Source organism: Dermochelys coriacea, chromosome 9, assembly GCF_009764565.3.
Source record: "Dermochelys coriacea isolate rDerCor1 chromosome 9, rDerCor1.pri.v4, whole genome shotgun sequence".
Taxonomy (NCBI): domain Eukaryota; kingdom Metazoa; phylum Chordata; order Testudines; family Dermochelyidae; genus Dermochelys; species Dermochelys coriacea.
In genome coordinates, this window is record NC_050076.1 from 48,682,182 (window position 1) to 48,696,291 (window position 14,110).

General features: G+C 48.8%; 2 protein-coding genes across 4 annotated transcripts in view; both read right to left on the reverse strand.

Moving 5' to 3' along the window:
* INPP5D (inositol polyphosphate-5-phosphatase D) overlaps positions 1-3,478 on the reverse strand; it is a 73,845-nt gene extending 70,367 nt beyond the window's left edge. The window contains exons 1-2 of one of the 3 annotated variants that reach the window (XM_043492782.1): positions 3,249-3,478; positions 1,220-1,362 (exon numbers count right to left, since the gene is read on the reverse strand). In XM_043492782.1, the coding sequence (XP_043348717.1) occupies positions 1,220-1,353 (134 nt within the window). In that variant the 5' untranslated portion in view covers positions 1,354-1,362; positions 3,249-3,478. Of the gene's footprint in view, positions 1-1,219; positions 1,492-3,248 lie in introns of those variants that run through there. The other 2 variants (XM_038415752.2, XM_038415751.2) reach the window with 2 other exon arrangements.
* A 6,993-nt stretch (positions 3,479-10,471) lies between these two features.
* NEU2 (neuraminidase 2) lies at positions 10,472-13,706 on the reverse strand. The gene is given in 3 exon segments (XM_038416551.2): positions 10,472-11,385; positions 11,387-12,036; positions 13,506-13,706. Coding segments are annotated over 3 exon segments (1,014 nt in total). The 3' UTR covers positions 10,472-11,222.
* Between the last annotated feature and the right edge of the window lie 404 nt (positions 13,707-14,110).

Genomic DNA, 14,110 nt, shown 5'->3' on the forward strand with positions numbered 1-14,110 from the left:
CCCATGCACTCTTTCTGAGACTCACACCATCTGTCTTCTATTGTACTGTCCTCAGAAGCTGGAGCTCAAAAGTGGACAGTTAGACCACAGCTCAAACAGCAGCACCTCTTTTTAGAACTGAGACAAATGTACTTTAAAGAGGAAGTAGCAGCAAGAAACCTGCTTGTTATTTGGTTACTAAGAAAAACATGGTGAGACTTTTTTAAAGTCTGTTCCCAGCAGCTGTGAAATGTAATGATTGTTAGGCCTGGGGTCCTAGCAGGCTAATTTGATTTCTCCTAGGCGGACACCATCTTTGGATGGTTTATTCACAACAAATCCTGCTTCTTGGCAGGGGGTTAGACTAGATGACCCTTGTGGTCCCTTTTAGCCCTATGTTTCTATGGCATGATGGCTCTCTGTGACAAAATTTAAAAAATCTCAAACTCTTGAATCTGATCTCTCTCTCTGCCTCAACCTCTCCTGACACCAACTATATCAGCTGCACTCAATCAAACAAGACCAGAGTCACTGATCTCTCCAATTCAATCCCTAATCTTCATTCCAGGGGAAGGGTCTTTGATGTGGAGTGAAATAGCTGCTAAGGACACTGGGAGATTTCCCCCCCATTTTTACCATCCTTAGAACCCTGCATCCTCTGTAGGACCACGTCCCTGTTCGGGCTGAATCAGAGACAGCCTCTGTAAGGACCAGTGCTGGCATGCAAAGCTACCTGCACATTTGCAGTACACCTGCCAGACTGAACAAGGCATTTACTGACCAACCTGCGGTGTCAAACATGCTCTGAGCTGTGAGTAATTCAATGGGAGAAAATGCCTGGTGGGCACCATGCTTAGGTTTTTTTTTCCCCCATTCCAAAGAGAACAAGACCCAAATGGGAGGGTCATTCAGATACACCAGAGATAACAGGATGGTTCCCCATCTCTGAACGCATCGATCCACGAGACATCCTTGGATTTTTGTCTCCTTTTGGATCAGGGGTTTTTGGCCTCCCCTCACTAGTGTGGTTTGTTCCACAACAACTGTCACAAATGTGGTTTCTTTCAATTCCCTCCATCACACTCTGTGGCCAGGCCAGGTTAAACCTACCACACTGTTAGATCGCACCTTCCTGTTAGGTGGGGTGGCTGTGTCTCTGTGCTGGGGAGGAGGTGGGGTAGTCCCTACACAGAGGGGGCAGGAGCAATGGAGCCACACGAAAGGTAAGAGCCATACTTACAGAATACAGAGCGCATACGCTGAGGAGATCGACTCACTGGCCCGCACTAGGAAGCTGCCATCCTTTCCCACTTTGGAGAGCAAGTCCTCAGCCTTGGAACGAGTGATGTTACCATGGTACCAGCACCAATCCATTGCCAGAGCGGGAGGAAACATTATTGACAATCCAGCAGTCAGTGTTTAGAAGTTGCCAGAGCCTGTTCGTGTGTCTCAGTAACTCAGCAGCTGCAGCTCACCAGCTTCCTGTTTCAAAGTGAGAAAGGAAAGGAAACCAAGCTGAGCACGACTTCCTCAGAAATCAAACAGCTCAGAGTGAGCATCACACGTTCCTCCAACCTCTGCTCCCCTTCAACACTGTAACTCAAGCGGTTAATCACCTGTGTCCCCCCCACTCTGCATCAGAAAGTCCCAGCCAGGGGCGCAATTGTGCTCCCCCACTTTGGAGCAGCTTCATGGACTTCACTGGAATTTCCTTTGATTTATAGCACTGTAACTGAGAGCTAAGCCAGGCCCTCTCTTTTTCCATCCCTATCCTTCCTCCTCTCTCACTTTCCCTGCCTCTGTCCAGTGGTTAGGGCCCTAGCCTAGGGGTTGGGAGACCAGGGTTCAATTCCCAGCTGTGCCACAGATTTCCTGGGCGACCTTGCACAAATCACTTAGGCCTGGTCTGCATTTGAAAATTAGATCAACCCAGCTACATCACTCAGGACAGTGAAAAATTTCACACCCTGAGCAGCGCAGTTAGGTCAACCTAACCCCCAGTGTAGATGCAGCTACATCGATGGAAGAATTTCTCTGTTAACCTAGCTACCGCCACTTGGAGAGGTGGACTGCCTTACTTCTATGGAAAACGCCTATCCGTTGACGGAGGAAGCATCTACACTACAGCAGCAGAGCTAGAGAAGCTATAGTATAGACCAGGAGTGGGCAAACATATGACCCTTCAGCTGGTTTAATCCAGCCCTCGAGCTCATGCTGGAGTGGGGTCTGGGGCTTGCTCTGCTCCCACACTCCAGCCAGGGAGCGGGGTCAGAGGCCGCTCTGTGTGTGCGTGCTGAGGCTCCCGGAAGCAGCAGCATGTCCCCCCTCTGGCTCCTACATTTAGGGGAAGCCAGGGGGCTCTGCATGCTGCCCCCACCCCAAGTGCCACCCCCACAGCTCTCATTGGCTGGGAACTGTGGCTAATGGGAGCTGCAGGGGCTGCAACTATGGACGGAACAGTGCGCAGAGCCACCTGGCAACACCTCTGCATAGGAGTTGGAGAAGGGAAATGCTGCTGCTTCCAGGAGCTGCTTGAGGTAAGCGCCGCCTGCACCCCTGCCCGAGCCCGGAGCCCCCTCCTGCACCCTGAAATCCTCATATCTGGTCCCACCCCAGAGCCCACACCCCCAGCCAGAGCCCTTTCCCCCCATGCCCCAACCCCCTGCCCCAGCCCTGATCCCCCTCCCGCCTGCTGAACCCCTTGGTCGCAGCCTGGAGCACCCTCCTATACCCCAAATCCCTCATCCCCACCCCCACCCCAGAGCCCTCACCTCCAGCCAGAGCCCTTGCCACCCCCCACCCCAACCACCTATCCCAGCCCGGAGCCTCCTCTCACACTCTAAACTCCTCATTTCTGGCCCCCTGATGGCACCCCAGATCCCATACCCCCAGTCAGAGCGCTTGTCCCCTCTTGCATCCCAACCCCAATTTTGTGAGCATTCATGGCCCACCATACAATTTCCATACCCAGATGCGACCCTCAGGCCAAAAAGTTTGCCCACTCCTGATATAGACAGACCTTAATCTCTCTGTAACACAGTTCCCCCTGTGTACAATGGGGATAATAGCACTGGCTGGCCTTACAGGGTGATGGGAGGATAAATACATTGAAGGCTGTGAAGCACTTTGAGAGCTACTGATGACAAGTGCTGTGTAAGAGCTAGAGATTATTATTTCCCCTCTTACCCACCAAGGGCCCCCTAGGAGATTAAACAAAACCAGGATTATTAGCATTGGGCTTGCTGTCCCCAGAGCGCTCCTTTCTTACCTGCTGTATTGCTGTTTTAATCTTCAAAACAATCTGACCTGAAAATCTAGCTGGGTGTCATATGGTACTTGAAGGAACCTTGTAAACTATGCCCAGCCTGCATGGAAACAAGTCAGTCTTACAGGCGAACTTTGTCCTGGGATCTGGTGACAACAACCGCACATCTCCCCCGTGACACAGCATAGTCGCACTCAAAGGTAAGTCAGACTCCGAAAGCTCAAGGTGGGATGGGACAGAAACACTTGGGCAGCCTGCAAAGGAGAGGGAGGCTGATGCTTTCACTTCCCCTTTCTTTGTCTATACATGGCTTCTTTAGATTCATAGATATTAAGGTCAGAAGGGACCATTCTGATCATCTAGTCCGACCTCCTGCACAACGCAGGCCACAGAATCTCACCCACCCACTCCTACGAAAAACCTCACCTATGTCTGAGCTATTGAAATCCTCAAATCGTGGTTTAAAGACTTCAAGGAGCAGAGAATCCTCCCTCAAGTGACCCGTGCCCCATGCTACAGAGGAAGGCGAAAAACCTCCAGGGCCTCTTCCAATCTGCCCTGGAGGAAAATTCCTTCCCGTCCCCAGATATGGCGATCAGCTAAACCCTGAGCATATGGGCAAGATTTACCAGCCAGATACTACAGAAAATTCTTTTCTGGGTAACTTTCCTGAGTTGTTAGAAGAGCCCTGTGCCATCCTCTACAAGCCGAGGCCATTACTGCTACTGTATTAGGCTGGAAAGATTAAAAAAAAGGTTCCTATCCTAGCCCTGTACTCACTTCATGGCATGCTCAGTGCTAATCTCCAAGGCAGTGAACATGACAACCGAGGGTATATCTACAGCAAGCGAACCATCACAGGGACACTGACCGTGTGACATGTTTGGTTGTCTGACCCATACTTACAAGTAGCTGCATTTGACAGAACCATTCTGGCACATGCACACTTTGGCCCCAACTCAAAGCGGATGGAGAGCCAGCTTAACTGCCTGCTCCAGATTCTGCTTGCCTCGGGAGTCCCCATGCGGTGCAGAGCCAGTGTCAGCTCTACCCAACCCCCGTCCCAGGGATGGGGGAAGTGAGGTGGCTATGTTACAAGGGACATGGTTGGGGAGTCACTGAGCTCCAGTGATCCCCAGCTGCCAGAACAGACCCTTAGGACAAGGGCAGCAGGATGTAACAGAGCAACCTGGAATTGCACTGGACTGGTCATTGTTTTGGGGGGAGGAAAATTAAGGTGGCTTGGCCCAGAATCTGGCCGCGTGTTCCTGACAGCTGTGGTTGCACCAGTGCATTTGGAGCCTCCATAGGGTCCAGCACTGCTGTTGAGCTCAGGACTTCCAAGTTATTTCCATACACAAGGCCCTATGTTGTGGGAAGGAGGTAGGAGAATAGCTGAACTGGTGTGGCTGCAATGCTTGTGGTTTCCTGTCCATACTGAGGAGTAACTACTGTTGACTGCGCTGCTTCAGTGGGTGCCATATGAAAGACCTTGTCCCAGGCACTATCACCAATGTTTGTGAGGCACGTGGGTGGGCTGTGTGTGATCTCAGGTACTGTACAGCGGTTGTGAGCTCAATGTGTTCAGGTGGCCTGGCACAGCACTTTTCTGCCTGGCATAAAGTGTGTGGGTGTGAAAAGGAGACGTTACCATCAATTGCACAGTCCTACACATCGCAGCAGCCTGCTAACCACAAGCTGGGTCAGCTTCTCAGGACCTGCCATGGCACCCGCTGCTGTAGCTTCCCTGCATTGCAGTGGTGGCTGATGACTTCTGATAGGTGAGGCACATATCACAAAGTCTCACGAATTCCAATACATGTCCTCCTCCCGGCACTCCTGGCTGGGGCGTGTCTCTGCTCTGCCCTGCCAGGACCGCAGCCCCCCCAGCCGCTCCTTGCGTCTGCAGGGAGCCCCCTGCAGCTCTGCTGTCCTGGCACTGCTCCCTCCCTCCCCAGCCAGGAACGTGGGAGCCGTCCCTGGGAAGGAACAGTTCAGCCTCGGAGTGGCCTCCCGCGCCGCTTGTCCTCCTTGCAGTCCACTGGGCCAGGAGGACAGCAGCCTCCCCAACACTTTGCGCCCTTGTGTCTTGGGCCCCTCAGCTGTGGAGCCCTGTCAGTGCTGGGAGGGGGGCCCCCAGCAGCCCTGCTGTCAGAACTGGCCTTTGCTGCAATCCTGCCACGGCCTCACCAAGCCGTGGTTGCCCACATGCTCTCATAGAGAGACTCCTAGGTCTGGTATGTCACCATGGCAACAAGGCAGCTTCCTGAGGCACTCTTGCCTATACCATTATTTGAGCTTCACCCAGAGCCCTACATTTTCTGGCATTGCGTTTCACTGCGGGGACGGGGAGAGAGCGAGTAGCACGACATTTAAATTAAATCACAAGCCCTGCTTGTGGATTTACGTCCCTTAGCCAACATGTACATGTTAGCAGTCCTTAAACATCAGTGTATAGACACAATAAATGCAGCTTTGGGGAGTTCGCTGCTGAAGTTGCTGGTTGGGCGTCTCACTCGCCTAGGCTGACACGACACCACTGCTGCATGGTAGCTGCAGCAGGAAGCAGCATTGCTCCAAATGTCAAGGCAACGGTAAACCACGGCTCAGCACAGCAAGCAGAGTTCCATATGGTAACCATACAAGCAGACCCAGAGTGAGTGTTGCTGCTGAACAAGATTAGCCTTGCCGTCTTATAGTACAGGTTCTGCTGACTTACTGGAAGTTCGTGCCAGGTAATAAGAGGCTTTAAATTCTCAGCACCGTGGTGCACCCCTGAGAAGGCACGAGCCCAGCTGATTCGGTCGCAAGACTAATTAGTCTTTTTAATGTTTATCTGTGGCTGAAAATACTCCTGCAGGTACCTCAGCGAGGTGTCAGCTTTTGGAAGACTCTGAGCTTCGTCTTCCTTCAGATGTGCTAATTCCAGCAAGGGGTGCCCCAGAGAGGTTTTACATGGTATTCACAGCGGAACCACTCTCATTTTAACTTCAAATGTCATGATGGAGGAGCAGCTAGGCCCCATTTCAGTGACTGGCATTGCCAACCAGCACACCAGGTCACAACACCACTCAGTTTGAGGGTCCTCTCAAATGGGGGACTTGGGGCAAACTCCCCCTTCCTCCACACCGGTGGCTCTGCCTGTTAACTGGCACCCCTGCCAATGGCATGTACCATGCATATGGCTGAAGGCGCTACTGTGCCCAGTTGTGCAGAACACCCCAGCTCAGATATGCAGAGAAGCTGGAGTGTGCCACATGTGTTTAAGGTGGACCTCACGAAAAAAAGGCAGGTGGCATCCTGGAGGGATACCATGCAGATTCCACTGCCCCAAAATAGCGCTCAGTCCAGTTCCTATGTCATTAAAAGATTAATCCCACTGTAATACCATAAACTGCAGCATGGTCTCAAGTGGCATGTGGAGGACATTGTTTCAAAAGAGGATGGGGCCTAGTTCTTATGCTGCTGGTAGGTGAGTCCTATCACAGTGGGAAAAGACTACAGTGGGATTGCCATGTGGTTAGTGTGTGTGGACCCCCTAGAGTCGGATACCTGATTCCCAAAGGATGGAGTGTGAATCATACTGCCCTACCCAGAGACAGCAGTTTGCTCTCTAGCCTCACTTACCGTAACTCCTGCAGCAGTGAACTTTCCCTGTGTGTATTTGTGTTGGAGAAGAGCTGTTCAGGAGATCTGATTAGCTCGTCCATGGGAACAGGAGATTTTGGAAGTTGTCTTGCCGAGAACTGGCATATATACTACTTGGGGGAAAGCACAGTGATCTTGTTGCACCCTGTAGTCTCTATGATGGGTATCATTGTATGGAAGGCGACATTAAAACCGCAGGGCTCACCACCAGGACAGGTACCTGCACTGTTTTCTTCTTCTGCTCAGAAGATACTGTGATATCATTATCCCAGCAAAGTGGCACACGTCTGGATTGGTGCCCATTGTAAAACAAGAGAATAAAAACGGGAAAGCCAGGCACAAGAATCCAAAGCAGAAGCAGCAGCCTGGAAAGTAACCCTTTGGACAACCACAGCAGCAGTTATATTTCATTATAATTGACTTGAGAGAATGACGCCACAGCCAAAGAACTGGGACATGTTGCCGTGTTGGACAATCACATTTGAAGTCTTAGCTGCCTATGGACAAAGCCAAAACATTTTTTCCCCAGTGTGGGGATGTTATTCCACCTGGTCTATCAGAGGTGGTAGGATGCACATATTACATGAACTGGGTTTTCAGCCGTAGAGTTAAGGCCAGAAAGCACCACCAGATCAGCTAGTCTGTCCTCCTGCATATTACACCACCCAGCACGCACACACAAAACCCAGCGGCCAAACTAGTACAGTGTGTGCCAGCAGCTGCGATTGTGAAAGCACCGGTGCACTGGATCAGTGCTATTTGCATTATGGCTCAAAGCACCCAGCAGTCATTCACCCCATGAGACCACACAACATCACACTACATGGTTTGTCAACAAGGTCCTCTCACCTGTTGTCAATGGCTACTGCTGAGTGTGGACAGATGAGAAGAGCCCAGAGAGGCTCCCACGTATCAAGGAACAGAAAGCATTTCCTAATGTTATTGACAAGAGAGATTAAACCAAAGGGCAGATTCCAAACCAGAGCACTTTGCTAAAAATAGCCAGAAGCTGGTCAGGCAATAGTAATATGCCATTGGCCACAAGGGGGCACTTTGGCCTCTGGCCTAGATCTGAAAACAAACCAGCTAAGTGACATTCTTTTATCAGCCAGCGAATTGCATCTCACTTTGTAGCTACTCCAGCCCAGCCTCTTAGTTAGTCTGCAGCTTGGGGAGGGGAGCAGAATGGGAAATTACAGATTTCTTTGAGCTGGCCATGAGATTCCATAGTTCCTATCATACTTTGTTCCCCAGTCTGTGCCAAGGGTGGGCCGGACCTGCCTACTGGCAGGTGCCTTCAGGCCGAACTAGTGGAGTAAGGGAAATTAAGTGAGATCTGGAAGTATTTTTTTTAAAACAGCCACCCAGATCTCTCACACAAGAATGCTTTTGTGGGCCTCCAGCTGCTACAGGCTCACCGTTTCCCTTCCAAAAGCCAGAAACACAATAAGAAGCAAGCAAGAGAGCACTCAAGCATGCAGGAACTCAACAGGCAATGGTAGTGTCAACCTGACACGGTCCGACATGGGTCACTGCTCTAACTGGCATGGAAAGGCCCTGCTAGAGCCCCAAAAAGCAAATACTTTACCTCACTAATAAAGCAAATAAATACGTTTCCCTTGGACCCATTGCGCGGGCACACACACACACCCAGTCTGTTATACTGCAAATACCTTGGACTATATCTTTCTGCAGGAATAGAATACTGTCCAGAGAACTGGGTAAAACTTCCATAGCTCTCCATACTTCCTCCCCAGCCTACACCTCTGCCCTCCCTTCTCTGGCATTTGCTGTTGATTCATTTCTGGTCACTCCCTTTGCCACCCACCTGGAAGAAATGCTGTTGGAATTTCATGCTCAAAAGAGGATCACAAACTTTGGGAAGCATTTCATTTTTACTCTAGAATAGAGACGCAGTAGTTCAAATGTGGTTTTTCTCCAGTGGGCAATTATTGGATTTCTGAGGCTCATCCTCATCAATAATTTTTTTTAAATTGTCTGCCTGGAATTTTAATCAAAATACATATTTATGTAAATATATATTATGGGAAGGTGTACAAATGTGTTTTCATGCTTGGCAGCCAAAGACCCCAGACACCAGTGTGTGGATGTGCTGTATCATTTGGTTTTTGAACTTTTGTGAGCAGTTTTTCATTGTAGTTTACCATTGGCCACAGTACTGTAATAAAATAAACATTCAATAAGTTGGTCATAAACGCCTCCCATCCGCCAACTTTGTACCTCCCTTCACACCACACCATATATCTACCAGAACCTCTTACTCCCTTGGGGGTTAGAGTACATGACCCTGCGGGTCCCTTCTAACCCTATGACTCCACATAGGCCAGGCAGCATCCTTCAAAAAACAACTCCTGAAGATCCATCTACTCCATAAATCCTTCTGGCAAGAATATGCTCATGCCTGTGTTTGCTTGTATTACACTGTGTTCTTGTGAGCCAATTGGGGCAGGGACCCATTAGTGGTTTGACACACTGCACCTCTTTTATAGAGCCACGTAGACAGACAATGTTTTATAATAATGATAATCATGCTTTCTAGCCACCTGGACTTGCCAGAGATTATAAGAGCAATCTCCAGCCTGTTTTATTTAGAATTCTCAGAAAACACTACAACTCCGATGGTTCATGGCCCACTCCTTGGGTTAATAGGACATTCATGCATCTCCCCTCCCAACATAGTAAACTTGAAATTACCATTAGTGGCCATACTTATTGGGCCTAACCCTGTAGTTCTGATGCAGGCCATATTTCCCCCTCCCCCTTCTTAAGATCTGGTCTTCTGCTTGCAAGTGATCTACTGAAGCTAGGCCCGTGTTTGAAAGGGAACAGGCTGGACCATGTAAGATTGCAAGAGAGGGAGTGACTGAGGCTTTCTTGGCGGTGAGAAATCCAGCTGCATGGGGCAGTGCAAGAGAAAGCGCTACCTAGGAGAAGAGGCTGGGATTGGAGGCACATGAGCAACCAGGTGGTAAATATTAGCTAGACTGGAGTGAGTCCAGGGAAGGTCTTGAATTCCAGGAGAGAAATCCTGAACTGGATCCAGGAGTGCCGTAAGCAAGACACGAGAAGTAATACTTCTGCTCTACTCCGCGCTGATTAGGTCTCAACTGGAGTCTTGTTTCCAGTTCGGGACGCCACATTTCAGGAAAGATGTGGACAGATTGGAGAAAGTCCAGAGAAGAGTAAAAAGAATTATTAAAGGTCTAGAAAACATGACCTATTAGAGAAGATTTTAAAAATTGGGTTTATTTAGTCTGGAGGAGAGAAGACTGTGGGGGGACATGATGACAGTTTTCAAGTATATAAAAGATTGTTACAAGGAGGAGGGAGAAAAATTGTTCTCCTTAACGTCTGAGAATAGGAGAAGAAGCAATGGGCTTAAATTGCAGCAACGGCAGTTTAGGTTGGACATTAGGAAAAACTTCCTAACTGTCAGGGTGGTTAAGCACTGGAATAAATTGCCTAGGGAGCTTTTGCAATCTCTACCATTGGAGATTTTTAAGAGCAGGTTGGATAAACACCGGTCAGGGATGGTCTAGATAATACTTAGTCCTGCCTTGAGTGCAGGGGACTGGACTAGATGACCTCTCAAGATCCCTTCCAGTCCTATGATTCTATGATCCAGAAATGGGTAGGAAGCCAGGGAAGACGACAGAGGATGGCATAGTATGATATGAGAAAGAGAGCAATCCGGCCACAGCATCCTGGCTCCCCAGAAGCTGAGAGAACAGGGAGGTGCGGTTTTCAGAACACAATGTACTGATGGCCCAGAGAAGAATTTCAGGAGAGACAGGGGCAGGGGAGGAATAAGGGGTAAAAGTAAGGATGGCATTATTGCAAAGCACAGGGGATTCCAATGATGTCCACTTCAGAGGAGCATCCCAGGCAGTCTATTAAATAATGTTGGGTAGGGGTAACGGTCACCACATCAGCCCACACTCTGGCTGCGCTGGTGAGTCTGAATGGCGCTATATGAAAAATCACATTCATTCTTGCTATTTGATGTTAAAAAAGGCAGCCAGGCAGGAAGGGGTGGAGGAGGAAACAGCAAAAGAAAAGCAATCCATTTCATATGGCTTCTCAGCCAGAACAAAGGCAGAGGATAAAAGCCATTTGCTGACAGGTGAGACATGACAGTGAAGTGTCAGCTAAAGTGGTTCTCAGGCGGACACTGAATGGGCCTGTCCACTGTGGCTCAGCACTCGGATGGAAAGGCTTGTTTCAAAGTGAACATAACAAAGACAATCTCTTTGTATTGTGAGCTGGTGCTAAACTCAAACAGGCAGAACAGTGGGAAGCCATCAGGGCCTTACCCCATGTGCTGCAGATCTGAATAAGCACACAGGCCATTGAAGATGAGAGTGGGTCCTGTCCAGCATGCGGGATCTAAGGGACACTTATTGAGGTACACTCCTAAATTTCTCCGCCCAGCTGGGTCTGTGGGGTGAGAGTAGAGCACCCAGCTGTCCTGACTTCATGTTAGCAGGACTTGGGAAGCCGGTAACACTCCCATGGCAGCCATGGGGAGGTTCTACCAGCTTCTCAATCCGCTGACCACCATCAAAATCCATCCCATGGTTGAAGCTCACAGCCTGGACTTTGGCTCCCTGGCTGCTTCTAGCATTGCAGTACAGCACCCTCTCTCCTTGGCTGTGCACTTCAGCTACCTGGCACTCCAGAGCACTCTTCTTTGCCACAAAGTTCCCCATTGCCCAGGTATTCCTATGGTCAGAACTAACAAAGCAGAAGGCATATGGGGTGGGTTTTTTCCCAGGATCAAGTATCCGATAGGCGTAGGCAGGAATCACGAGACTCCGAGCTTCATTGAGCAACTGTAAACCGTGGCCTGGTCCCACTGCAAAGGTGGCCCAGTCCTTGTGTGCTGTGCCAATGACAGTCTCATTGAGATCCTTCGCAGGGCTCCAGGAGCACCCATTATCAGTGCTGGTGACCTGGCACAGATGAACCAAGTTGGTCTTTGTCTGGTAGTTTTCAGAGACCTTTCCTTGGACAGCTATAAAGAACAGAATGAGGTTCCCAGTGACTTCATCATACACAGGACATGGGTTCATGGAACGGTGGCCCTCCAGCTGCGCATTGACAATGGTCTCCATTTTATTCCACTGCCATGTGGGAGTGCAAAGGGGGACAGGGGGAAAAAATAAATCAGTGTTATAGAGGAAAGATCCTTGTATAAAAGATACAGGTAGGAAACAAGAGACAGAAGAAGAAAATCTAGTGGTTAGAGCAAGAAACTGGAAGTCAATGATTTATGCCTCAGCGCTGCCACTGACTTGCTGTGTTATTCAGAAAGCTAAATAACGAGACTGGTTTTCACAGGTGCCAAGCACCTGAAATCATTGAGATGCCTGAATATGGAGTCAGGTACTTAGCTTTTGTCATCCATGTTTGAAAACTTTGACTTAGCGACTTGCCTGAAGAGACACAGCAAGTCAGAAGCAGAGCTGGGGTACAGATCCCACAAGTCCCAATTCCCTCAGTCTTTTGTTTATATTTAATAGCATACAGCACAGCCATAGAATCATAGGGCTAGAAGGGATCACAAGGGTCATCTAGTCTTTGTACTAGTTACAGTGCAACTTGAAGATGATTCCCAGGTACAGCCATTGATTGATCATTTTTAGCCTTTGTCTTTACCTGGAATATTTAACCAATATTTTCCTTTGTGGGGTTTGTATATTTTTATTTTAATAAACCTCAGCGTGCAGACAGAAATCACCAAATCTCTTTCTGACCAGCTGAACTCTATCTAACTGAATTATTGTGGGGTTACATGTGTCATTATTATTGAATATATATATAACTGTAGTGCTCTGAGACCCCACTTGTGATAGGCAGAAACAGGGTCTTGCTCCTGAAGAGCTTACAATCTAAGACGGTGGATTTCAACCTGTGGTCTGTAACCCCTGTGGGTCCACAGCCTATGGGTAAGATTTCCAAAAGGGCTGCACCTCCATTTGAAATTTTTTAAGGGTCTGCAAATGAAGAAAGGTTGAAGACCACTGATCTAAGACAACAAGCCACATCTGAAGGACCAGAGGAGAGGGGTATAATCCCACAGATACTGTATTTTAATAAATTTACAGTTGTTAGAAGTTATTACAAATGGATTGAGCATCAACTGCCCCCAGCTGGCCACCAGCCTAGCTGTCATTAACCGGTGAATTATTAAGTTAGCCAATTCACTTTGATGGGCTACACACATGAACCAGTTCCCATATACATATCCCATACACACTTTTGTGGGGTGTAGCGATTTTTGACCATTTGTAAACTAGATATTTGTTTTACCAGAATGAAAAGTTATTTACCTCCTGTTGTCACCACCTCCCACCAAGCTAACCCCCTAGCCCTCCTCTCTCTGTCTTGTGTCTCTGGATCCACGCCAGCAGCCCCTCTGTTCCTGTCTCTCTCTAGCTGGCTCCCTGAACCACAGTGGGTATGCCAAGGTGCCCCAGCAAGCCTATTACACACTCATCTCTCTGGTTCCCTGTCCTGGCCCCGCACCCAGTGTACTGCCCCCCAAGTAAGTGAACCAAAGCCAAAGCAGCTTTAATGAAATGTGCATTACCTGAACACGGTGGGTAGTCCCATCACATGTGCCTCTGCGCATTGCTATCAGCTTGGCGTGTTCATCCACCTCATCCTCCTGCTCCTCAGCAAATGCCAGGATAGTACAGGACTGTGGCACATAGAGCAGGGCTGGGATTCGATAGCTCCAGAATCCCTTTTGGAACAACGTCTCTTCTTGTAGGACAGGAAATGAAGCCATCAGGCTGTGGGAACGGGAAGAAACGTGTCATGGTTTGATCTACCTATCACACAGCATGAGAGACAGACTGCTTGCCAGTCCAGCCCTCTCTCCTGGCAGACAGAGGACCCATGAAATGCACTTTCTGCAACCCTATTTGGCTTTTTCTCTTTCATCTGGCTCTCTGTACAAACCATTTCATATAATCCTAGCCATGCCACTGACAGTACAATGCAGGCTCAGCCCAGGGCTGGCCTGGCTGATTTTAATAGAATGGAATAAAATAAGCACATTAAATACATTAATTAAAATGTGCCCAGAAAATAAAAAAAACCCCTTTAATTAATGAAATTCAAAGGCTGCCTTTGTTCAAATCAGAGGACGGGTGGGAATGAAACATTACAATATTTTCCCCAAAGAGTTAT